Source organism: Aethalodelphis obliquidens, unplaced genomic scaffold (genome assembly GCF_003676395.1).
Source record: "Aethalodelphis obliquidens isolate GAN/ISIS:26980383/991018 unplaced genomic scaffold, ASM367639v1 scaffold33, whole genome shotgun sequence".
Classification (NCBI taxonomy): Eukaryota; Metazoa; Chordata; class Mammalia; order Artiodactyla; family Delphinidae; genus Aethalodelphis; species Aethalodelphis obliquidens.
Window position 1 is genome coordinate 8,431,259 of NW_020837977.1, and position 23,277 is coordinate 8,454,535.

At 37.3% G+C, this 23,277-nt stretch overlaps 1 protein-coding gene across 1 annotated transcript in view; it reads right to left on the reverse strand.

The window, feature by feature from the left end:
* PREX2 (phosphatidylinositol-3,4,5-trisphosphate dependent Rac exchange factor 2) overlaps nt 1-23,277 on the reverse strand; it is a 291,836-nt gene that overhangs the window by 173,073 nt on the left and 95,486 nt on the right. The window contains exons 7-10 of the mRNA XM_027127947.1: nt 13,616-13,749; nt 9,979-10,082; nt 5,292-5,441; nt 2,227-2,371 (exon numbers count right to left, since the gene is read on the reverse strand). Coding sequence (XP_026983748.1) covers nt 2,227-2,371; nt 5,292-5,441; nt 9,979-10,082; nt 13,616-13,749 — 533 coding nt within the window. The remainder of the gene's footprint in view (nt 1-2,226; nt 2,372-5,291; nt 5,442-9,978; nt 10,083-13,615; nt 13,750-23,277) is intronic.

A 23,277-nucleotide genomic window follows, 5' to 3' on the forward strand; every position in this document is an offset into this window, starting at 1 on the left:
GAAGCTGCTGAAGTTCTTTACATGCTCCTATTAAATAAGAACGATCCAAAAGAAAGAAAATGAAAGTAAAGTAGCATATAGTAGAGCGGTTAAGATCACGTACTTTGCAATAAAACCACCTGGATTCAAATCCTGTTTCTGTCTCTACCAGCTGCGTGATGTTGGGTTAGTAAATTTAGCTAAGCCTCAGGTTTCTTCCTCAAGGACATAGAATTAATAAGACTATCAACCCCATAGTGCTGTCCTGGAGTTAAACATCATAGTGTGGGTAAAGGGTTAATAAAACCCCTTCTTCAATAAGGACAAATCTGACCCTGGGTTAGCTTTCCAGCTCTGCTTCCCTAGAAACCTGATGAAGGTCGGGTGTCAGCTGTGTAACCAGGCAGCACTGCTCGCGGTAAAAATGGCTTCTGATGGCTCAACTCCATACTTATAAGTATATGGTGAGAAGCCATAGCCTGGTATGACTCTCTTGTAAGTGGGCACGTGATCTGGGGACCCTGGAAGTTATGCCCATGAAGTTGTTACAAGAAAGAGCGTCTTCTTTGCAACATGGGACTTAGAAACCAAGAGGGGCTCACAAGCTGCTCTTTCCTTTGCACAAGAACCTTCACTTGGGGCACAGCCAACACAAGCAACTCTAGCTTGCTGGCAGCTGTGTGTCCTGCTGGGAGCACCACCCCACTGAAGAAGAGGCCCCCTGCTGCCCTGAAAGCACTGGGTTTCCTGGCCTGTATTCTAACGGGGTTGGGATTGGTGTGGCCTATGGTGAGCTTGTGTGCCTGCATAACTAATTAAGAAGACATGTTAAAATATAATGAATACTGCTGTAGAGTAAATCCTAAGAGTCAGCACAGGGAAAAAAAATGGTTTTCTATTTCTTTAACTTTGTATCTAAATGAGATAATGGATGTTCACTAAAGTTACTGTGGTAAACCTTTCATGATGTATGTAAGTCAAATCATTATGCTGCACACCTTAAACTTATACAGTGCTGTATGTCACCTGTATCTCAATAAAACTGGAAGAAAAGAAAAAAAACAAGACATTCTGGTAGGTATTACAGGTAAGCACTACAATCATTTCCATTGTTAGAGAGGAAAGAGAAATTTAACTCTCCCCAGTCTCTCAACTAGCCAGTGGCAGGACCAGATTTGAGTGGGGACAGTCTGATTGTGAAGTCTGGGCTATGAACTACCTCTCCAGTCTACTTTTATAGCATTGACACTGGCATTTACTAGCTGTATGAACGTGGGCTAGTCACACTCCCTGATCACTAGTTTCTGAATCTTTAAAAACTATAAGGGTTTTTGGGCTTCCCTGGTGGCGCAGTGGTTGAGAGTCCACCTGCCGATGCAGGCAACACTGGTTCGTGCCCCAGTCCGGGAAGATCCCACATGCCGCGGAGCGGCTGGGCCCGTGAGCCATGGCCACTGAGCCTGCGCGTCCGGAGCCTGTGCTCCGCAACGGGAGAGGCCACAACAGTGAGAGGTCCACGTACCGCAAAAAATAAAAATTAAAAAAAATAAGGTTTTTAACTCCTAAGTATGTACTGGAGGATTAGAAATAATTATCGGAAGAAGCCAGCACAAAGGCTGCCCTAAGCAGAGCTACCTGAAGGCATCCCCCCCGCCTGCTTAACCCACCAGGGACTCCCACTTGCAGCCGTGCAGTCGGCTACAGAAACCAAAGGACATACAATCAATCTGCTCTCGGCTGAACAACCAAGCGACCTCCTTGCCTGTTCCTGTGTGCCTGGCCCCTCGCGTGACCCACTTTTTCAGACTCTCCATCTATATCCTTTCATCCTTAGCCCAGCTGTCTAAATTCTGAATTAATTGGTAGTGTAGACTGTGTGCCCTTCAGTGTAACTGACTCTCAGGCCCTGTATTCATGTCCTTGCCGGACTCTGTTCCTACAGGCAAACCCGCCTGCCCTCCCACCCCTGCCTGACCCCAGCCTCTGCTTCACCCCTGAAACACAGTATATCAGAAATTACTGAAGTCGTGGATGAATGGATGAATGCCTTAACTTTTCTGGTCAGGATTCCTGGCCCTATGTCCACTCCCTCATCCCACTATGGCCCAGGAAATGCTGATAGTAAAGAAAGATTCAAAAACACTTAGGAGAATATTTTTTAGAGAAAAATGAGTGACTAAAAGAAAGTTAACACACGAGATCATGAAAATATGAAAGAAATACATGCACCCGGACTACCAACCCTACCTTCCAAGAAAGCATTTAGGGAATGTAGTCAGTTTTCTTTTTCTGTCTTTGATCAGATTTCCTTGTTTGCACATCATTTTATAAAGTTTCTCACCCTGTTCAGAGATCATTACCCAGGTGTCTTGCTCCATTCCTAATTTTAAACCTATCGAAAACAAAACACAGGACAGGTAACTGAAAAAGTCTCTTCATACGTTCATGCCTTCATTAAACAAACATTCATTGTGTGTCTACCACGTGCTGGGGGCTGTGGATACAGAGCTCCTATGATAGGGCCCTGGTTGTCAAGAAGCTCATAGGGTACCAGGGAGACAGTCAGGGCAAGATGCCCGGGGCATCTGTGGGCAAACTGTGCCCCAGAGGCAAACAGTTTGGCCAGCGGAGGAAGAACAGCTGTATCTCAGACGCTACAGTTTGGCCAGCGGAGGAAGAACAGCTGTATCTCAGACGCTACTGAACCCCTTCTGTAGGACTAGATCAGCGCAGCTGGACACAGGGGCCCTGGAGACACCCTTAGAGGGAAAACTGTGCTACAGCAGAGACATATTCAGAGAACTTCGCCTCTATCTGAGAACAATAGGAAAAGTTTCACAGAAGGGCTGTGTTTGAATGCACGGGTATGAACAGGATTTCCGAGAGAGAAAGTATTCACGAGGGCCTCTGAGGGATGCAGCACGGAGCCCTGGGTTTCAGGTGACAGGACGGGAGGTGGATGGAGGGGTGAGCAGGGTCCATACTCAACTGCAGTCGCAGCGTATTTCACTCCTTCTCTACTGGGAGAAAATCTACGTGTTTTAAACCGGAGGGAGGGGGAAAGCAGAGTAATGAAGGAAAGGAAGTTTTGTTGCTTTGGAAACAAAGCTCAGAGGACAGTGTAGGGGACAAACTGAAAGCGGGAGGGTTTAAAAAGAGGGAGACAATTAAGAGGGACCCGCCAAAGTTCAGGGAAGCTCAAGTCTCTGTAAACAATAGCAGGTTTGGAAGTTCAAGTGGAGTCCAAGGGTCAGCTGATTAAGTGGGCATGGAGCTCCAGAGAGACGACAAGGCTGGACATAAAGATTGAGAACCTGGCAGTGCAGAGTGGAAGTTAATCTGATGGGAAGAGACAACGCAGAGCAGGCAAGGAAGTTTAGAGGTGACCAGTGCCAAAGGAGAAATCCTGGGAACACTGACAATCAGCAAATGGGACTGATGAAGAACTGTGGCAGAGAAGAAGAAATTCTCGGATTATTTTTAGTCTTCTAGCTACTAAATTCCTTACTGAAATTTTATTCTTTACTATGGAGAAGCCATTAACATTGGTCAGTAATACTGAATAAGAGTAGAGCCTGTTGGGGCTTCTCTGGTGACGCAGTGGTTGAGAGTCCGCCTGCCGATGCAGGGGACACGGGTTCGTGCCCCGGTCCGGGAAGATCCCACATGCCGCAGAGCGGCTGGGCCCGTGAGCCATGGCCGCTGAGCCTGCGTGTCCGGAGCCTGTGCTCCACAGTGGGAGAGGCCGCAACAGTGAGAGGCCCGTGTACCACAAGAAAAAAAAAAAGAATAGAGCCTGTTAAGATAAGCAGAGTTATAGAATGTGCTTTCTTTCTTCCTTTTTTTTTTTTTTTTTGGTTTTAAGGGTATTTACATGCATAGCCATTCTGGGAAGAGTTAAGGTTCAACTTGATGAAAAATTCAATTTACCTTCTAAATGATTTGTTATGCTATTTGAATTGACTGCTAGATTCAATAAAACTTAAAGAGCCAATTATGCATTCATGATCTCTGTTTTAAATTTTTCTGTCTGGTTCTTCATCTAAGATCAATCAAAGGAGTAAGTATTTTTAAATGTTTTGGAGATACTTATAAAAAGGTATGCTATGCATATTTTAATCAAGGTAGAAACTCTCTACACCCTTCATGGGGAAATACCTAAAGATGGAGGAAGCAACTCTTTGTGTTCCAAAATTTTGTCACCAATGAGATATTTTACGTCTAGATCTCTGAGAAAAGGAATAAACACTGTCACGTTTCTCATCAATTATTCGGTAAAGAAAATAGTAGTTATACAAGCATTTCTATTTCCTAGCTGAATTACAGAAATACGAGTACTTGCAGATAAACTTCATACAACTGAGTATCACCAGACCAAATACTGTTTGCAAACCTTGATAAAAACATGAAGTGAATTTGAGCTAGGCCTCCTTGTGTGAACAAGCTCCTTACTGAGTTACATTACATTCTGTGGCATTGTAACCATATTAAAAAGTGAATATTCATCCAAATTGCCTTATTTTATAATTAGAATACCAAAATCTGTGGCCTAGGAATTTTCAGTGTACTTAAATATACAGGGAGCAATTGTTGCAGGCCCCACAGCACTGCATTATATTATTAAATCATGTTTCTTAAAGGAAAACTCTATAATGATGCTTCAGAAATGGCAAGAATAAAGTGCAAAGAAAACGGAACAAATTTTAAAGCAGGTGAAACTATTTGCTGTAAATTGAATGTCTGTGTGCCCCCAAATTCCATATGTTGAATCCTAATGCCCAATGTGATGGCATTAGGAGGTAGGGTCTTTGGGGATTAGCTCATGAGGGTGGAGTCCTCATGAATGGGATTAGTGCCCTTATTAAGGAGACCCCAGAGAGCTTTCATCCCTTCTGCTAGGTGAGGACACAGTGAGAAGATGGCCATCCATGAACCAGGAAACAGCCCTCACTGGCTACGGAACTTTGGCCTTCCCAGCCTCCAGAACTGTGATAAATGAATATCTGTTGTTTATAAGCCACCCAGTCTAGGGTAATCTGTTAACAGTAGCCTCAGTAGACTAAGACATTATTTAAAAGACACCACTAGCCACGATATCATTATTTTGCTAACTATATAAGGTTTTCTTTTACTTTATTTCAGTAACAACATTGGAAGTATTCAAAAAGTATTTTAGCCTGGCCTTACATCACATAGTTAATCTAAGTGAACATCAGACATCATCTACTTTCTCATAACTTTTGCCCATTTTCTGCTTTCTTGTTAAATTGGAACCTTCACAAAGTATAATAATGCCCAATTCATACACCCACCTTTCCGCCGTTCTCTTTCTTTCAAAATAGCTTCAAACCATTCATGTTTCTCTTCAGGTGTTTTTGCCATACACACAAACCATTTATTTTTGGCTGTGTTATGTATTTTCCACCCATTAACAACAATGTGTCCACTGCTGTGGAAGTCAGCTGAAAATTAATAGGTAAAGGTGAATGAACAGATATAACATATATTCGAGTAATGCACTCATTCAAAAAAGGTCCAAAACCATGGAATTCTTCAAAATACCTTTGCTTTATATATGTGTATTGAAGACCATACAAATTTTAAAACTTGAAGAAACATTTATATATTAAGTGCAGTCAGAACATTTCTAACTCACAACATTAACATATTACAGGAAATTAACCACCCAAATTCATTAACATTCCTTTCCTCAATGTCCAAAAATATTGTTCAAGTTCCTAAAGCAATAAAACTCTTTTTTAAGATTTTTTTTTAACATGGACCATTTCAAAAGTCCACATAAAAAGAATTTATTGAATTTGTTACAATACTGCTTCTGCTTTATGAAAGAAAAAATTCTTCTTTGAGTGTGAATTCACATTTGTCTTTTTCTAGATCTCACCATAATTTTGGCTAAACTGACATCCTGGATTTGAAAATGTCATCAGCAAACCCTTGCTGGCAGCTCCCTACCTAACGGCAGACAGAGAATAGACATTAATTGTAACCAGCCTTTACTGGCATGAGAGTCTGCAAAGCAAAGATTTCAAGACAGAAACACATACAACAAATGCCTGAATCAGCATCTGCATCAATTAAAGTGACATCTTCCATTGTCTCCCCCGAGAGACACTAAGAAGCTATGGTGGATTATAGGAGGTAAGCCGCAGAACATAAAAGGTCGTGGCACTACACCTGTTTTTGTTGTTTGTTTCTTTTGATCTATTTTATTTGCTAAGTTCTGAGTAGAGGAAGAAATGGTTTGGTACTCATTCTTCCAAAATCTGGTTCTCATAGTCTTTTAGCTCCAAAATCACCATAAATTATCTGTGAACAGAATGTTCCAAAAATGCATTATCGAATGATTCTGTCTAGGTGGGGGAGAGGGCTACTTTAAAAATTCCAGGTTACATTTGAGCCAGGATAGGATTATATTATATATATCATATATTAGTTAGATATTCTTCTAGCCATAATCTCATGAATACTCAATAACAATTTCTGTTAATACAGAGATTTAACCTGACAGAGGATTTTCCCTTTTAAAGAAATTACCATCTGTTTTTAAAAGGAATTTTTGTACTTTTCTTCTTACCTTTACACATTTAATTCATATTCACAATGCATACAAAATAGCAGAACCTAATAATACACGTCAGATGAGCATCACTGGAATTAGTAAGGTAATAAAAATTATTATTGTAGTTCCTCATTAGGCCACCATCCCTCCTTAATATCTATAAAAATAACCAACTGAGAATTTATTATAAATTGCTGGAAAAAAAGAACAAATTATACGTGTTTCCACACCTCCCTCCCACAAGCTGTCACCTTACAAGGCCAGTATCACAAACAAGAACAAGCTCTTCAGATTCTCTCCCCTCTTCGAAAACCAGGCAAAGATTGCTAAGTGAACCGTAGCACTGCAGCTTAAAAGATCCCACATTCCCACTAGCGTTATTACCCCTTTACCCATACCCTAGACGAAGAAAACCACAAGAGCCACATGCAGCCTGCAGTAATAAAACATCAGACTTACTTTAAAATGAGCATAATGTATTCCGCCCACAGAACATAGGGGATCTCAAGTTCAAGTGCCAAACTCACCAGAGTGATGCTTCTGACCTTGTAGAGTATGTGCCCTGGGCAAGCCACCTCTGTAACTTTCCTTTCCTCCTGGGATTACTTGGGTCTGACACTGCCCTGTTCACACCCCGCTGACTTTTCCTCCAATATTTTTCATTAGCAGCCATTTCTCAGCTCAAAAGCCTTTGGTAGCTCACCACTGAATCAAGTCAACACATGTAGGTTTGCTTTAGAGATTCTCCCTAGATTGACTCCACCCTACTAGCTAACTCCATTTCCCACTACGTTCCACTGTGTTCCCACCACTCTTCTTGTCTGCTGCTTTCCTTCTTGTCCTGAGAATATTCATGTGTCCCCCAGGCCAAGGCTCTCATCAAGCTATCCTGCTCTACTCTCTGCCTCATGGACCCTCACTTCTCTTTAATAGGTACCCACATATTCCAGGAAGACTTGCCTGACCACTCCAGCCTGTGCATTCAAACTTCCCCTGGAAACTGTACAACTGCAGTCAGAACCAGCATGTGATTGCACGTGGCTACTGTTTCATGTACAAAGAGCAAGATCATTAGCTGACTATAAAATCTATTATCTCAATAACAGATTAATTGCTGCATCAATATAAGGTTTTCAAAGAACAGCTGTGTCACCTAATAATTTACAATGAAAGGATAATGTTCCTTTTTAACATTTATGTGCTAGCTATTCTCTACCGTGACAATTTAAAAAATCATAAGCAATTTAAAACACGTATACACACATGTGTATACATATGTATGCACACACATATATGTAATACATACAACAGACCTCAAAATGTAGTATAAGTATTTTGTAACAATATCAGTTACTAAATTATCAATGTTGTACAAAATAAGCAATTTATTTTTATTTATTTCAAAAGACTTAGTGATATATAAACAGCTTCACAATTTTAATAATAGTACCTATCTCAATATCTTCATTTAACAAAATAAGAATTAAACTCATCTATAAAGAACACCTTCATTAAAGATCACAGAAAAGTCCAACAATGCCTTTCCTTAAGTAGGAATTTAAAAATATTTTTTGAATGAAAGAACAAATAATCTATTCATTGCCAGTAAACACAGAAATTTGTAAGTTTCAGTGGATCTAAAATATTAATTTTATAGGAAGTGTCAAGAAGAAATGGAATTAAAACTGTCATTCATTAAGTGTGGAATATCCAAGTTCAACAGTCTCTAGTCACTGACATTTTTAAAAAAAAAAAAAAGAAAAATCCAAGAGGCAGCCCTGAACAAGTCACTAATTATTTTGAAGCTATCCAGTTTGCAAATTCCTTACTCTTAATTCTGCAAAGCTTTATACAATGAGGTGGGGTTTTTCCAAAACTGATACAACTAACTATAAACCTCATGGGGTAGTCTGGTATCCTTTCAATAACTTGCATTTTAATAAGATGAACAATAGCCAAGTATTGTATTGTTAGGCTAGAAAACAGAAGCAACTGACAATATATTATTTAGAACATCAAGAAATTGGTGTCTAAATAATGTATTTAACCTGAATTCTGGTGATCAACAGTGGGAATGCATAAATTTCTAAGAGAAGTTTTTAAAATTACAATACACTCACATTATAAGTATTTAATGTTGAGAAAATTATTTTTTTAAATAAATGTTTGATTTTGTCAAACAATAAAAGAACATTTTTCTGGCATCCAAAATAACATATGACATTATTTATGGGGAAAAAAATGTTTCTAATTTTTCCTTTTAAAACTCTAAAAAGTAGCTTCTGCATTGACCTTTCTAAATTCCCAAAACACTGCCTCAAATTAATAACACTGAAAATTTAAGTGTATCAGAAAACAGCTATTATATTCTCGGTACTCTTTTCAACATTGTAAAGTTATGCCACTTTTTAATTAAGAATGTATTAAATCCAGCTTATGAAACAATACTAGTTGTTAAGGTAACTATGGTTTATCTGTTTAATTGACTGTTATGCAACAATAAAAACTATGTTTATTTGGTAACAAGACATGAAGATAAAGAGGACTATCATTAAGATAATGCTTTTATTTAAATGGAAAAGGATACAAAATTATAAAGTTCATGTTTCAAGTATTTTTTTACCTATGCACCAAAGGAAAATTGAAGACATTTAAAAAAAATTTTCTCATTTATTTATCTTTGGTTGATAAGATTATCTACTACTTTTCACCTATTTTTCTGCAAATTCCAATTTTTTTAATAAGCCAAATTTAGTTTTATAAAAACAATGCATTCAGTATCTTAAATACATTCAAATATTTATATTAAAAATGACAGCTGAACCTTGTCTTTGAAATATCTTTTCAAGAACACCTTAAGAATAAAGAATTTCCATCTTATCCAATTCAAATTTGACTACTGTATTGCAGTCTATGGTTTGTCCAACACTGTATTACAGATCACATTTTCTAGAGGTCAAACCTTCTTGCCCTCTGTCCAACCACACAAATAAACTAGTAGTCAGGACAGAATACAAATGATCTGGTGCTACTTTTTGAATGGCTTTCCAAGCCTGTACCATGAAAAGTAATTCTAGGAGGTTCAATGCTTTCCTACGATAGCTCTTAAGCTGGACAATTTTAATAGCATCACGATCGAACAAATATGTACATTATGGACATTACTACTACTTTATGACACTCCCAGCTATTTTTGTATCTCTGTGTTTAATGCTAGGGTTTAACATGTTTCAGCTGAATGTAATTTTCCATTTTATAAGAGTCCTCCTCTCCCTTATCTTGCCTTTTTCCTGTGACTGTTCTCCCTAACAAAGTATTTCTAAGCTGAAATTCACTGCCAATGAATTATTCAAGGGAAAAGTCTGTCATACAGGGGAGTTTATTATTGGCATTCCATTTTAAATCTACCAACCACTTACCTGTGCCATCATCCACATTCTCCACCTCCATCACCTCTGTATTGATCCGGCCACGAAAAACGTACCGATGTCCATCGGTAGATGCTTTGCTATTCTTCAACCGTCTTACAATTGAATGAAATCACAAAAACTTGGTTACTAAACTTAATGCAAAGCAGTGTTAAAGCAATAATTCTTTGAAAAAGAGATACCAATTCAGTCAATAATATCAAATGTTAGGCTCTTGGTATTTTTTACTTGTGTCCTCCCATTCATAACAGCACAGGTTGCTCTATAAGATGTGACTTGTGTGCTATTTTTTTAAATAAACTGAAGCTGTAGGCTAAGGACAACATACAGGTAGGAGGGTAAATATGTACTTTTGCTCAATATATGACATCAAAGGTGCCTAATTAAACTCTGACAGACACTAAAAGTTGGTTATTCACAATTTCATTTGATTTATTTCACCTTCATTTCTCATTTTTCAGTAACCAGCTGGTAATTCCCATTTTTTCAATCCCTGGTGAAATTCAGTTAATACTTATTTATGGTCCTTCTTCAAAGAAATTTAACTGTACTGGAGGTTATTAAGCATTATCTAGCCATAAAATATTTCCCTATATTGTTTTTATGATATGATAACTGTATACTTGAGGGATAAGTCTCTCAATACATTTATAATCCTTCATAAAGATCTTATTTATTTTAAAAATAGTCCAAAACATTTCAAAATTTTGTGTATGGTACCAGTCTTTAATCTTAAAACCTATGCAACACAAAGTAAAAAAACAAAAAAAAAATCCAGGTTTTGTAATAATGTAATATTTGTAATATTTACAATATTTGTAATAATGAATTAGGCAGTTATGTATATTTATACTTGAATCATTGAACACTCAGGGATACTGTTTTCAAAACGGGGTTTCTTAAATATATTAAATTAAAGAGGAAAGATTCTAAGAAATAATTCAAGAAGATTAAGTAATACCTAGTCATTCAAGAGACTTCAGTTGACCTGAACTATTCAATTTGACTCACTGACAAAAGTCTGCTAACAATTGAATATACTGAAATAATTATTAATGTATTGTGTTACAAAGACACACCGAGCAAAAGTTAAGATGTCAAGTACACTAATGCAGTGCCCCCTTCCCTCCTGTCCTTTGCATTTGACACCTGCCCTGCAGTGGAAGAGGGACGTGAAGGGAGGGGAGTCTCAAGGTGCTATCATGCTCCCTGAGTTCCTTTAGAAAAGAGAGCATATTCCAGCTTACATGTCCTAAACCCTCATCGAAACTTCATAATCCTTCATCACCACTAAACAAAACTAAATTGACTAATTAATCTGACCGACCGTCTGCCAGCCCTAGGCCTTCACCATCCTGCACACCCATGTTCATTTTGAAAGCGACCTCTAAATGTCCTTTGTAGAAAGCCTAAATAACTGCTTTAAATGAAGGATTCAGGCCAGGTAGCTATGAAAGTTGGCATCGTTGGAGGCAGAAGAGAGAAGAATGCAGAGCAGAATAACACGCAGGCAACTGCATTGTCTCTCAGGGAGGAAACAGTGTCATGGTGTCTTGCAGAAAAGAATTTCTTAGAAGTTGGTACATCATACTTAAAATCAATCATATTTTTCAAAGCTTAATATCCCCAATAGCAGTTTTAGTCACAGGCAAAAAATTATGGCATGTTTATATATTTTTTATATATTATAATCTATCTACCTATCTATCTATACACACACACACACACACACACACACACACACACACACACACACTACAGAATCTATCTTTGGGTCTATGTTCCAAAGCATTAATTTTCTTTGTGATCTTGCTGTGATCTCTGTCCAGGTTTTTTATATTTTTCTTGACCTGTAGATATTAATACTCAAACTGAAATCCCAGTAAGTGTCTGACCAATACTGTAACACTTAGCTTAAATAAAGAGATCTTTGGTCTCTTCAGAAAATGACCCTATTGAAGTATCAAAATTGAAAAACCTTGGGTTTCAAAATAATTTTGCTCTATATTGTAGTGTTGAGTACTTGCATAACTTGATTCTATGACTTCCCTCCTGATGAATTTTAATGGTCACCAGGATATGTGTACAGTAATGTCGCAATAGCAGAAAAACTGGAAACAACCCTGAAGTCCATTGATAGGAGAATGAATAATTAAATTGTGATATATTCAACCAATGAAATCTGTTTTTTTTTCTTGGCCGCACTGCACGGCATGTGGGATCGTAGCTCCCCAACCAAGGATTGACCCCGTGCCCGCTGCATTGGAAGGTGGAGTCTTAATCAATGGACTGCCAGGGAAGTCCCTCAACCAATGAACTCTTATGCAGCAGTTAAAATGAATAAATTATTGCTACACACAGGGATATATAGTTTACAAACAGTTTACAAACCATATTGTATACAAAATGTAAACTGCAGAAGACAATACACTGTGATACTATCTTACAAATATCATAAACAAGCCAAAGGAAGCAATATCATGTTATATGTATCTAATATCGCACGATAAATTGTTTTTAAACTAGTTTCTCCTAAAATGAATAGCATCAGAAATGTCCAGAGTTGGGGGGCCTAATCCAGCACTCTGCTCTTTAAAGAATGTAGCTGTAGAATTAAAGTGAAATCACCAGTCCCTGGCTCCTAGAATTACAAAATTATGGAAGTTTCAGAAAAGGTTCAGTTTACTCATATTCTCTGAAAGATCTTTAGAGCTTAGAAAGTATATGGTAACGGAGATGACGTATTCTAAAATGAATGAAACAGATGGTATATTCACACCATTCCAATTCAGGAAGGGAATGGACATATAGGTTTATTTAGTGATTTCCGTTTTTAATCACTATGTATTTGGTCCATGTTCACTATACATACTTTAAGGCTATTTGCTAAACTGCATGATTTTAACTTTGTAAAACTTTTCCTATTGCTTACTTTATTTAACAATTACAGCTATGAGACCATGAAGGTTCACGTCATTTGTACACTGTTAATTTTGCAAAAGCTTTGGCCTTGGGGGCAGGCATATATATAAGGATGAGATAACTCTAATGAAGAAAAGATCTCATTCTCAAACTGATGCCTTTAATAATCGCACCTAGATGGATGTGTTAATTAATTCAATGGGGGAAATCCTTTCACCATGTATACATAAATCATCACACTGTACACTTTATCTTACAATTTTATTTGTCAATTATACCTCAGTAAAGTTGGGGGAAAAAATAATTGTACCTAAACAACTTGAATCACCTTATAATTTTTTAAAGAGTTTCACACAGGTAGAATTAACAGCCTCTTCTAGATCTTCCTAAAGCCCATTTCTACTAATCCCAATCTTGTTACCAAACACAAAGAATTTAGGAGAGCATATTACAAGAAATAAACAGGTTCGTTTTCACGGATGGTAAAAAGGAATTTTTTTAAAAGCTCATTAAGATAGAGAGACAGCAATTTAATTATCTCTTGGCTCTAATCCTAACCCGTTCCCTTTCTTCAAGGTGCAAGGAGAGGAAGCTAAGAGCATGTGGAAGTTTACTGATGAGGTCATGAGTTCCTGGGAGCAGAGGAAAGGTTGAACCTGTGCGATGGATAAACAGTTTCTGAACTATTACCTGTCTATATTCTTACCTGTGTTTTCGTTTGCAGTACACCAAAAGGTTATCGAAAAGAAAAAACACCCGTTCTTGAATATTTCCAGAAGAAATTTTTAATAAGACTCCACACATTAGCATTTCAGTACAGGTGTCGGTAATGTTGGACCCCTAAGTCAGGAAAAACGGAGAAAGTAATGTCTGATTACTTAACAGAAACTTTCGTGTGTAATTCTTTTTTCTCCTTAAAAGTGGTTTGTTTTTATTTTAAGATGCAATATATGGACAGGATAAAAGTTCAAATAGTATAAATATTTATACACTGAACGTAGGTATCCTTCCCTCCCAGTCTCCTCCTGGTCAGTATCACTAAATACAGCTACTCTTAAGAGATTCTATGTCTCCTTTTAGCTGTTTTATATATGTATGCATACACAGCATATATGACACATTTCACCTTTGTTCTCTAAAAAGGAGATGATTTCAAACTAACTCATAACATTAATGTCCCTAATATTCCTTTCATCCTCCTCCTTTCTTTCCCTGGTCTGGAAAAAGAGCTCCATAAACAGATAGCAAAGTACATGAAATTGTCTAAATGTTTAGCAGGTCTCAATTTATATACAGTCATCCCTTTGTATCCACGGGGGATCACTTCCAAGACCCCTGAAGATACCAAATTCTGAGGGTGCTCCAGTCGCTTAAGTAAAATGGTGTCGTATTTGTATATAACCTATGACCCTCTTCCTGTATACTGTAAATAATCTCAAGATTACTTCTAAGACCGAATACAATGTTAATGCTATGTAGATAGTTACAAATACAATGTAAATGCTATCCAATAGTTGCTGGTGCAAGTTTTGTTTTTGAAACTTTCTGGAATTATTTTTCCTGAGTATTTTCAATCTGAAGTTGGCTAAATCTTCAGATGCAGAACCCGCAATATGGAGGGCCATCTGTATCCACTTCTAGGATGGAGAGGAAGAAAAAAACAGAAAGAAAAAGGAAAAAAATCTATGTAAAGAGAACAACATTCCATAGGACCTCTTGCCACAGTTATTAATAGTTGCATGGCAAACTCATTCATTAAATAAACCTTTATTGAGTGCCCACAAGGTCATATGATTAGTGACAAAACTGATGCTTAATACAAGTGCTTACCATTGGAAGTTGAAAGGAACCACAAGAGGGAAGGAGCCTGGGTCCCTGAAGTATCAAAAAAGGAAAACTGGGACTTCCCTGGTGGCGCAGTGGTTAAGAATCTACCTGCCAATGCAGGGGACATGGGTTCAAGCCCTGGTCCAGGAAGATCCCACATGCCACGGAGCAACTAAACCTGTGCATCACAACTACTGAGCCTGCGCTCTAGAGCCTGTGAGCCACAACTACTGAAGCCCGCAGGCCTAGAGTCTGTGCTCCGCAACAAGAGAAGCCACCGCATAGAGCCCATACTCTGCAACAAGAGAAGCCACTGCAGTGAGAAGCCTGTGCACCACAACGAAGAGTAGCCCCCACTCACCGCAACTAGAGAAAGCCCACGCGCAGTAAAAAAAGACCCAACGCAGCCAAAAATAAATAAATAAAATAAATAAATAAATAAATTTATTTTAAAAAAAGGAAAACTGCCCACTGAGCAGAACACACACATTGGGTTGTTGTGTGAGCTGGTCAAAAACACCTATTTTGAGCCATTATAAATGTTGTAGTCTATTCTTTTCTACAACCTAGACTAGCATAACTAATGCCCTGAGTCACTGAGTTGGACCAAAAACAAGGAAGTTTTCAGTAGAGACCTGTTAAGTGTGCTCTTCAAGAATACTTCTGTTTTAAATATAAACATGTCCGGTCTCTTTAAATCCGGGAACAAATTTCTGATTCTTTTTAAACTTAATGCATTAATTTTAATTTTTGATATTTTAAACTCAGAACATTAATGTTAATTTCATATTTTCACCATAACAATAGGTATAGTTGTTCTGATCAATTATAAAAATTTAAATTAAAAGGATTACTCATGTTTGGGGTTGGAAGATGCAAACTATTACATTTAGAATGGATAAACAACAAGGTCCTACTATACAGCACAGGGACCTATACTCAACATCCTGTGATAAACCACAATGGCAAAGAATATAAAAAAAGACTGTCTACATGTGCGTAACTGAGTCACGTTGCTGTACAGCAGAGACTGACACAGCATTGTAAAGCAGCTATAGGTCAATAAAATTCCTTTTTTAATTAAAAAATAAATTTTTTTTTAAAAGATAACTCATATAACTATAATAAGAAACTTCCCGAAAGGGAAGTGTTAATCTGTGTTAATCTAAGTATCTACATTACAAACACATTTTAAATTTTAAATACTTCCCTCTCTTCTTTCCTTTTGTCAAAAGGGTAGACATAGAAATAGAAATGGAGATCTGTGAAAAATTTACACTATTTCATATACCGTGTCATGTGATAATTAAGCAAAAAATGTCATCAAATATCAATATAAATCCCAGTTTCAGTGGCAATGATTTCTAATTTATAGTGAATACCATCCTCTCTTAGAAAAAAAATTAAGATACAATAGTATTAAAAATGTAAAAAATGTAAAAAAAAAAGGAAACCATATTGATTCTTGCACAAGGGACCTACACAACCTTATGAAAAGTGGCTTTATTTGTAGCAATTTTACAAAAGGTACAAAACACTTCACCTTAGACTATTCCATACAGCAACCCATGAGTGCCAAGGCAGGAAAATAATTCATTACATTATAAAGGGTTACTGCCAATATTAGGTTAATTTTCATATTAACCAGTCTTCCAAGTAAGTTTCCCAAATTAAATATGTAGGTATTTATTTATAGATGTATTCCTAAATGAAAGAATTACTAACAATACATTTTCTGACTTGTTTGTGGTTATTATCTTTGTTAATAAATATAATGAGAATTTAATGTGAATTTGAGCAAACTATAATGACTAGAGGCAATTTATTCCATCCTCACATACAGCCTCCGGGGAGATATTGTCCAAGAAGAACTCATGGGGACCAATGTGTAAAATAGAAAGCGGATATATTATTCTTGATGATAACCGACATACACACTGAATGGTCCCATGAGTATGGCTAAAACAATCTCCCTTTGTAAACTTAACCCATTTGGAAAGCCAAACATCAACAGAAAGAATCTTGGCGAGGTGGATTTAAGGGGAGCTTCTGTAAGCACTGGGCTAGGAGACTCTATCTACCACCTGGACAAGACTGTCCAAAGTCTATCTGTCTCTCTGTGTGCCTCTCCCTCCTAGACCTTTCTCTCTTTTCTCTACTTTCAATGCCAACAAGTCAAACATCTCATTGGCTCCTTTGATTCTGTAGCTATGTTCATATGCCTTCAAACCACTGTAGAAAAGGGATAATCAGGCTTAATGTATACAGTCAGAGTGAAAATTAATACAGCAATACATGCAAAACTCCCGGCACATGCCTAACGCATACAAAGGACTCAATAAAGGCTATTACAATTATGATTACTAACATTGAAGGTGGTCTGATTCTGCAAGTTTCCTTCCTTTATTTCTGATCCCTGCTGTGTTTCACTCTATGTTGATTTTATGGTTTAATTCATTAAAGACAATGTTATTTCTCAGGTTACTGAGGGTGGACACATCTTGTTGCCTCAGAGAACACCGACTCCTGCCTTGACAAAAAAAGGCCTTCCAGCTTGTATCTGGATACTTCCAGTAAAATTAAGCTCCTTCCTTCATAAGATAGTCCATTTCTTTATTTAGTCTAATTATCAGAAAGGTTTTTCTTACTGCAGAGCCAAAATCTACCATGATTTTCACTCGCTGACTATTTTTCCTCCTAGGAGTGGGTGGACATCCTCTTCGTGAAAGGCCGACCAATATCTGAACATAGCTAACATGCTTCCTTCTGCCTTCCAGGCTCTGTAACACCGTTGCCTTTTGACCATATGGCTTGATTTCAGAAACCTGGAAGATCCTGCTAGATCTCCTCTGGACCTTCTCCAGTTTGTCAGAGTTTCCCTTAACATGAACACCTCCAGAAGTGAATACAATCATTTGGATGTGAGCTGGCAAATGAAGAATATAGCAGTGATACTATTATTTCTCCAGTCCCCTACAATACATAATATTAATTTAGCATAAGGTTATATTAGCATATTTATGGCAATCCCATCCTACAATTGATTCAAAGTGCCCCTCTAGTCAAAGTGCTCCCAGGTCTCTTTCCTCTAGCCTATACTTGAATAGCTTGACTTTTGATTCATTTAATCCAGATTGATATCACAGCAAGCTCTCAAAACTCTCACTAATATACAGATACATTATATTGAAGGCATCACCATAAGTTCCCAACTCCTAGCTCCTGATCAAAACTCAGAATAAGGACTTCCCTGGTGGCGCAGTGGTTGAGAGTCCGCCTGCCAATGCAGGGGACGTGGGTTCGTACCCCGGTCCGGGAAGATCCCACATGCCGCGGAGCGGCTGGGCCCGTGAGCCATGGCCGCTGAGCCTGCGCGTCCGGAGCCTGTGCTCCGCAATGGGAGAGGCCACAACAGTGAGAGGCCCGCGTACCGCAAAAAAAAAAAAAAAAACCTCAGAATAAGATTAACTGACCTCTTTGAGGTAAACACTTCTTTTCTTAAGCAACTCAAAGCATCTGCTTAATTATCAATTAATGTAATTTTATGGGGTAAGGACATCAAGCCCATATTGCCACAAATATACAAAGTATATCTTACAATACACACGTAACACACACTTTACTAAATCCTACTGAGACGTTTCTATTACTGAGGTGATGTGTCTTTAATATTTAACAGCAGACTTCAACAATTAATACAGTATCACTTTTACTATCTTCTACCATAGTAATCTACTATCATCACATGAAATATCTTCATGAATTCCTAGGGAAATGCTTACGTACTTAAAAAACTCTGTGTCAAAACATACAGATTTGTCTAAAAACCTCATTCTAAAAGAATGTTCACTGTGTCTTTGATTTTACCATGATTTAATCTGTGTATTATTTCCAGGACAATGGTGACTAAAAATCATTAAAAAGTTTTGAAACACAGGTAGATACATTATTATAAATATTGAAGAAAATTTGGCCAAGTGTAGATATAGTCTCTCATGTAATCACGATATGCCTCTCACTTCAAATTCATCCTATCTGCAAGCAGACACTTAATAAATGTCTGTTTTTGACTAATGTGGTGTCATATTTCTCCCTCACTTACATGATATAATCTACCTTTCTCTGTAGTGGAAAAAAACAAAAACTCACAGCTTTGTCTGTGAAATGCATGAGGTTTATGATATTTTGAAAATTACGTGCAATTTGTTTTCATTATCTAGAAATGGCAAGAGAGTTTCTGGGGTTAGGGATAAAGAAGCGAAGCTACAAAATTGAAATTGAATGACTGAAATTGAATGATTACAAACATCAGACTGCTAGGAAACAGTCAAGAGCACTAGAGTCTATCAAAATGAGCATGTCAGACAAATTAGCTAGAAAACCAAAAATGTGAAAGCAATAAAACAAGCTGGGCAGATTACTGGAAGACAGCAAAGCCTCTAAGACAATGGTGCTCAAATTTCAGAGTCTGGAAGACACACCTGATGGGACTGTTAAAAACTTTTAGGTTCCCTGGCACTATCCTCACAGATGGAAACTGAGTACATCTGGGGTAGGTCCCAGACCATTCCAGTAGATTCTGATACATTGTCGTACTCTGTCAACACTTGAAGCAACACTGCTTTGGAAGCCTGAGCTCAGGTGCTCAAGTGCACAGTATAGCAACCCTGCTAACATGGAGATGAAGGTGAGCACAGGGCCCTGCCAGGTTGTCCCAGCTGCTTCCCAGAGCCCAGGACAGAAAAGATGTTTATCATATGTTACAGATCACAGTTACACCCATGGTACATTTCATCATCACCGAATATTCATTAAAATCTGTATAATGTTATTTTACCTGGTTAGTATTTTATCTTCATTTTGAAAATGGATGCTAATTTTTAAATCTAGATATCTATTCTTGGGCCAATACAAATTTAGTCATTGAGTAACCATATATAATAAACACTGTGATCTAGAGGAATACTAAAGTCAGGTTTTTAATATTTCTACAAGGTGCCAGGCAATGTGTTAAACATTCTCTCCTAATATAAATCTCCAGCAAGTCGGCCACTCCTAGTTCTAAAATTTTAAAAAGCGTGTTTATTTTATTAAATTAGCTTTGTAGACTGTTTCATGGGTCACTTTGTAGATGTCAGAGGCAGCAGACTATGGTATTGTGAAAAAATTGTGATCATGAAGAAAAAAGTGCCCAAGAAAATAAGCTATTTTAACAGTGTAGTGATATATCATCAAACCAACATTTGAGAGGGAAGGTGTGAAAGAACTGTTTTTAAAAAATAAGAGGGCTTTGTGTAAATCATTAATTTTGAACTACCCTAAAGCCATTACATATAATGTAATGTGTATCTGTACATATTTAATGAAGATATTTTTAAATAATATTTTTACCCATATGATTTAGAGTCCTGCTGTCTTTTAGCAATTCCTTAAAAAATAACTAAAATAAGGTGGTATCTCATTGCGGTTTTGATTTGCATTTCCCTGATGATTAGTGAGCATCTGGTTATGTGTCTGTTGGCCATCTATATTTCTTCTTTGGAAAAACGTCTATTCAGATCCTCTGCCCATTTTTAATCAGATTTTTTGTTGTTATTGAATTGTATGAGTTCTTTATATATTGTGGATATTAACCCTTTATGGGGTATATGACTTGCAAATATCTTCTCCCATTCAGTAGGTTGCCTTTGCATTTTGTAGATGGTTTCCTTCACTGTGGAGAAGCTTTTTAGTTTGATAACTCCCATTTGTTTTTATTGCTTTTGTTTCCCTTGCTTTGGAGTCAGATCCAAAAAAGAATATCACTAAGAATGATGTCAAGGAGCTTACTGCCTAAGTTTTCTTCCAGGAGCTTTATGTTTTCAGGTCTTACATTCAAGTTTTTAATACATCTTGAGTAAATTTTTATATGTCACATAAGATAATGGTCCAGTTTTCCCAACATCATTTGTTGAAAAGATTGTCCTTTCCCCCATTATATATTCCTGCCTCCTTTGTCATAAATTAACTGACCATCTATCTGTGGGCTTATTTCTGGGCTCTCTATTTAGATATCACCTTACACCTATCAGGACTAGGAGTATTAACAAAAAGACAAGAAATAACAAGTGTTGGCAAGGATGTAGAGAAAAAGGAACCCTTGTACACTGTTGGTGGAAATGTAAATTGGTGTAGCCACTATAAAAAACAAACAGTATGGAGGTCCTTCAGAAAATTACAAATAGGTCCACTGTATGATCCAGCAATTCCACTACTAGGTACCTAACCCAAGAAAACAAAACCACTAATTCAGAAAAGATTTAGGAACCCCTATGTTCATTGCAGCCTTATATCCAGTAGCCAAGATATGGAAACAACCTAAATTTCCATTAATGGATGAAAGGATAAAGAAGAGATGGTATATGTATATAGAATAGAATACTACTCAGCCATAAAAAAGAATGAAATCTTGCCATTTGCGACAACATGAATGGATGTTGGGGGGTATTATACTAAGCGAAGTAAGTCAGAGGGAGAAAGACAAATGCCGAAGATTTCACTTATATGTGGAATCTAAAGAATAAAACAAACAAACATACAAAATAAAACAAAACCCAGACTCACAAATACAGAGAACAGATGGTGGGTGCCAGAGGGGAGGGTGGTCACGGAGGGGGATGAAATGGGGGAAGCGGATCAAGAAGTACAAACGTGCAGTTATAAAATAAATAAGTTATGGGGATGTACTGTACTACATGGGAATACAGTCTATAATATTGTATTAACTTTGTATGGTGACAGATTGTAACTAAACTTATTGTAGTGATCATTTCACAATGCATACAAATGTCAAATCACTATGTCCTACACCAGAAAGTAACATAAAATTGTATGTCAACTATACCTCAATAAAAATTTATATATAAAATGTACGTAATAGATTTTTGAAAGAGCCAAAATAATATACTTTTATCATCAATATGATTTATCATTTTTAATTTGTATTTCCCTTTAGAAAGCTACATTTACCATGTAAAAATCAGAGACTGTTTGCTTGTGATGAATTACATATGTAGAATTAAATACAGCAAAACTCCAACTAGGAAACTACCTGCATGGTTCTAATCCTGACTGCTTTTATTAGACCAGGAAAGGAAGGTTAACTGGTAGGTCAAGGTAAGAAGTAATCATAAATAAATAACTGTGACCAGTGATGGGAGATGTACCCACCAGGATCCTCTCATTCCAAAAGCTTCTCTCTTTCTACCCCAAGCTGTGCAAACCTATTTATTCCTCCTCCGTCACCACTGCCCAGCAGTGCGAAGGGTGAAATGTAGTAAGGGAAACCCACCATTAGACAGAGGAAACAGGACCTGTACTACAGAAATTTACAAAGACTTTACAAAGACTGAATTTCAAACACTTGCAGGGTGTTCAACTTTAACACAAAAAACTGAAAAACCTTGCATGGTACATTTGTGAACCATAAACAAGAACAGGATGCTAGAGAGGATTAGAGAACTTCAAAGCAGCGGGATAATGAAACAAATATTGGACTCTGAACAGAACCACATCAGAATCATTGCCATGAACCAAAGGCGCCAAAAACATAGTGAAAAGACAATGACAAGTAATACATAACTATGAGGTAATTATATCTGCATTCAATTACCAGACACTGTCCTAGATGCTGCGGACCCATAACATGAGACACGACCCCTGCTCCCAAGAAACACATATACTAGTGGAGAAACAGATATGTAAACACAGAATTAAATGCTGTGTGATCACAGCTATAATTTAACATTAATAAAATGAGAGTTGGCATGAATTAACAGTGATGAATATCAGGGATGATGGCTGTGTGTGTTTATGATTATGTATGGTTATTATTAAACATTTATTCATACAGTTCATTCCATGCTGTGGTTTCAGGTTTCAATCATTTTCCAGTAATTTTCCTTGTCAAACTTATGAAGGACACCACTTAAATATCACTTCCCAATATGGTTAAGAGAGCAATCGAATGGATGGCAGTGACTTCAGACACACACACTGGGACCCAGAGGCGTCCATGTGGGCAACACGCCTCACCAAGGTCCACTTCTTTTTGTGTGTGTCTCGTGTTACGAGATCCAGCAAGAAAAGAATAACAATTCAGAGTCTAATTTAAGAAGTTGAATGATTTTTGAATCTATAATTTGAGGTATATGATGGGCTGCCAATTATACGGTCAGCATACATGAAAAATGAATTTCAAAGCATCATCACAGAATGTAAGGTGGAAGCACGATGAATTTCATAAGGGGACACATTAGATGCCACAGCAAGCCTTCAGAAGATGATAATAGCCAAAAAAGACAATCAGAAGCACGTATGTTTATTTTATGGCTTTTTTCTAATTTCCAAGGTTTCTTCAAACATTGCAATCATGATTTAGAATGGACTGTAATAACAGAACAAATCCCCTCCTCTCAATAAACCCAATAAAACTAATATTGCTAAACCGTATCTAGACTGTTGGAAAGGGTACATCTTTTTTATGTCAACAAGTTCTCTTAA